General features: G+C 64.8%; 1 protein-coding gene across 1 annotated transcript in view; it reads left to right on the top strand.

The window, feature by feature from the left end:
* The first annotated feature begins 686 nt into the window (after positions 1-686).
* LOC122170289 (protocadherin alpha-2-like) overlaps positions 687-2189 on the top strand; it is a 2610-nt gene continuing 1107 nt past the window's right edge. Inside the window, exon 1 of the mRNA XM_042836997.1 lies at positions 687-2189. This exon is cut by the window's right edge and continues 1107 nt beyond it. Coding sequence (XP_042692931.1) covers positions 687-2189 — 1503 coding nt within the window.

A 2189-nucleotide genomic window follows, 5' to 3' on the forward strand; every position in this document is an offset into this window, starting at 1 on the left:
TCTATGTGTGTGAGCTGCAGAGATGAGGAAGTAACTTGCTCTCTGCCAATAGTCAGCTCATCCCTATCCAATGTGGAGGTGAAGGTGAATGCAAGGGGGAGCAGAGAAGAGCTGCGTGGGCAGGCACGGCTTTTGTACCTGGAGGTATACGCACTCATCTGCCATTGAAATGGCCAGAGAATGGTCCAGTTACTCACAGACATGACTGCAACAGATGACAAAAACAAATGAAACACACAAATATCCATAAAAGCAGATGTCAGCCCCGTCACCTGTGCAGGAACCATCAAGAGGCCGATAAGGAATCAGGGAACAAAAAAAAAAAAAAAAAAAAAAAAAAAGCAACAATAAAGGCTAAAAATTAAGGAACGAGAAATACAAAGTGGCAAAGACGAAGCGAACCCAGCGCGATACACAAAGAAGCAGAGGAGCAATTTCCGCAGCGAGCCACATGATGGCGCTGTGAGCTAAGGAACGCGCGATGCGATGCGATGCGATGCGAGGAAGGGAGGGGAAGACCTTCCGGTGCCCATGGCAAAGAAGGCAGAGCGAGAGCGAGCGGCGGGGAGGAGGAGGCGCGTCCCGTGAGGAAGGATTGTGTCGGCGAGCGCGGGCGGAGGGTTTGGAGCAGGCGGGTCGGGAGGTGCGCGGCGCGGAGAAGGAGCGGTGCGGCGGCGTGGAGGGCGATGGTCGGCGGTGGAGCGGCGCGGCGGAGCTGGGGGGCCGCGGTGCTGGTGCTGCAGGCGGCCTGGGCGCTGGGCGGCGGTCCGGTGCGCTACTCGGTGCCGGAGGAAGCCGAGGCCGGCACGGTGGTGGGGCGCCTGGCGCAGGACGTGGGCCTGGAGGCGGGCGAGGCGGAGGCGCGGCGCCTGCGGCTGGTGTCGCGGGGCTTGGGGGCGAGCGTGGAGGTGAGCGGGGCGAGCGGGGCGCTGGTGGTGAGCTCGCGGCTGGACCGGGAGGAGCTGTGCGGGAAGAGCGCGCCGTGCGCCCTGCGGCTGGAGGTGCTGCTGGAGCGGCCGCTGCGCGTCTTCCACGTGGAGGTGGAGGTCACCGACATCAACGACAATGCCCCGCGCTTCCCCGCCGCCTCCAGAAACATCAGCATTGTAGAATTCAATACCTTGCCTGGGACCCGGTTTCCTCTGGAGGGCGCGTGGGATGCGGATATCGGATCGAACGCGCAGCTCTCGTATACACTGAGCCCCTCCGAGCACTTCGCTCTGGATGCGCAGCGGGGAGAGGAGAATCTGGAATCCTTATTCTTGGTGCTGACGAACCCCCTGGACCGCGAGTCGCAGTCGGAGCACCGCTTGGTGCTGACGGCGAGTGACGGGGGCAGGCCGGCGCTGACGGGCACGGTGCAGCTGCTGATCTCGGTGCTGGATGCGAACGACAACGCGCCGCAATTCAACCAGTCGGTGTATAAAGTGCAGCTGGCGGAGGACGCGGCGGAGGGGACGCTGGTGGCGCGGGTGGCAGCCACGGACCCGGACGAGGGAATGAATCAGGAGTTTTCCTTCAGCATCGTCGGATCTGTTCCTGCGTCGCAGAGAAACACATTCAGCATTGATCCGCGGACGGGGGAGATTCGGCTCCAGGAACACATTGATTATGAGGTCGTCCGTTTGTGCGAGTTGCAAATCCAGGCGAGAGATAAGGGGACACCTCCGTTGTCGGGCCACTGCAAGATTGTGGTGGAGGTGCTGGACGTGAACGACAACGCGCCCGAGGTGTGGGTGACGTCGCTGTCGGTGCCGGTGCCCGAGGACGCGGCGCTGGGGACGGTGGTGGCGCTGCTGAGCGTGTCGGACCGGGACTCGGGTCCGAACGGGCGGGTGCGGTGCGCGGTGGTGCCGGCGTCGCCGTTCGGGCTGGTGGCGACGTTCGCGGGCTCGTACTCGCTGGTGCTGCGGGAGGCGCTGGACCGGGAGCGGGTGTCGGAGTACGAGGTGGAGGTGCGGGCGGAGGACGGCGGGGCGCCGCCGCTGCGCGCCAGGCGCGGGCTGCGGGTGCCGGTGTCGGACGTGAACGACAACGCGCCGGCGTTCGCGCAGGCCGTGTACACGGTGCTGGCGCGGGAGAACAACGCGGCGGGCGCGGAGCTGGCGCGGCTGTGGGCGCGGGACCCGGACGAGGCGGGCAACGGGCGCGTGAGCTACTCGGTGTGGGAGGGCGGCGCGGGGATGGGC

This window comes from Centrocercus urophasianus, unplaced genomic scaffold (assembly GCF_019232065.1).
Source record: "Centrocercus urophasianus isolate 14NV4802_14NV808 unplaced genomic scaffold, USGS_Curo_1.0 seq_656, whole genome shotgun sequence".
NCBI lineage: Eukaryota > Metazoa > Chordata > Aves > Galliformes > Phasianidae > Centrocercus > Centrocercus urophasianus.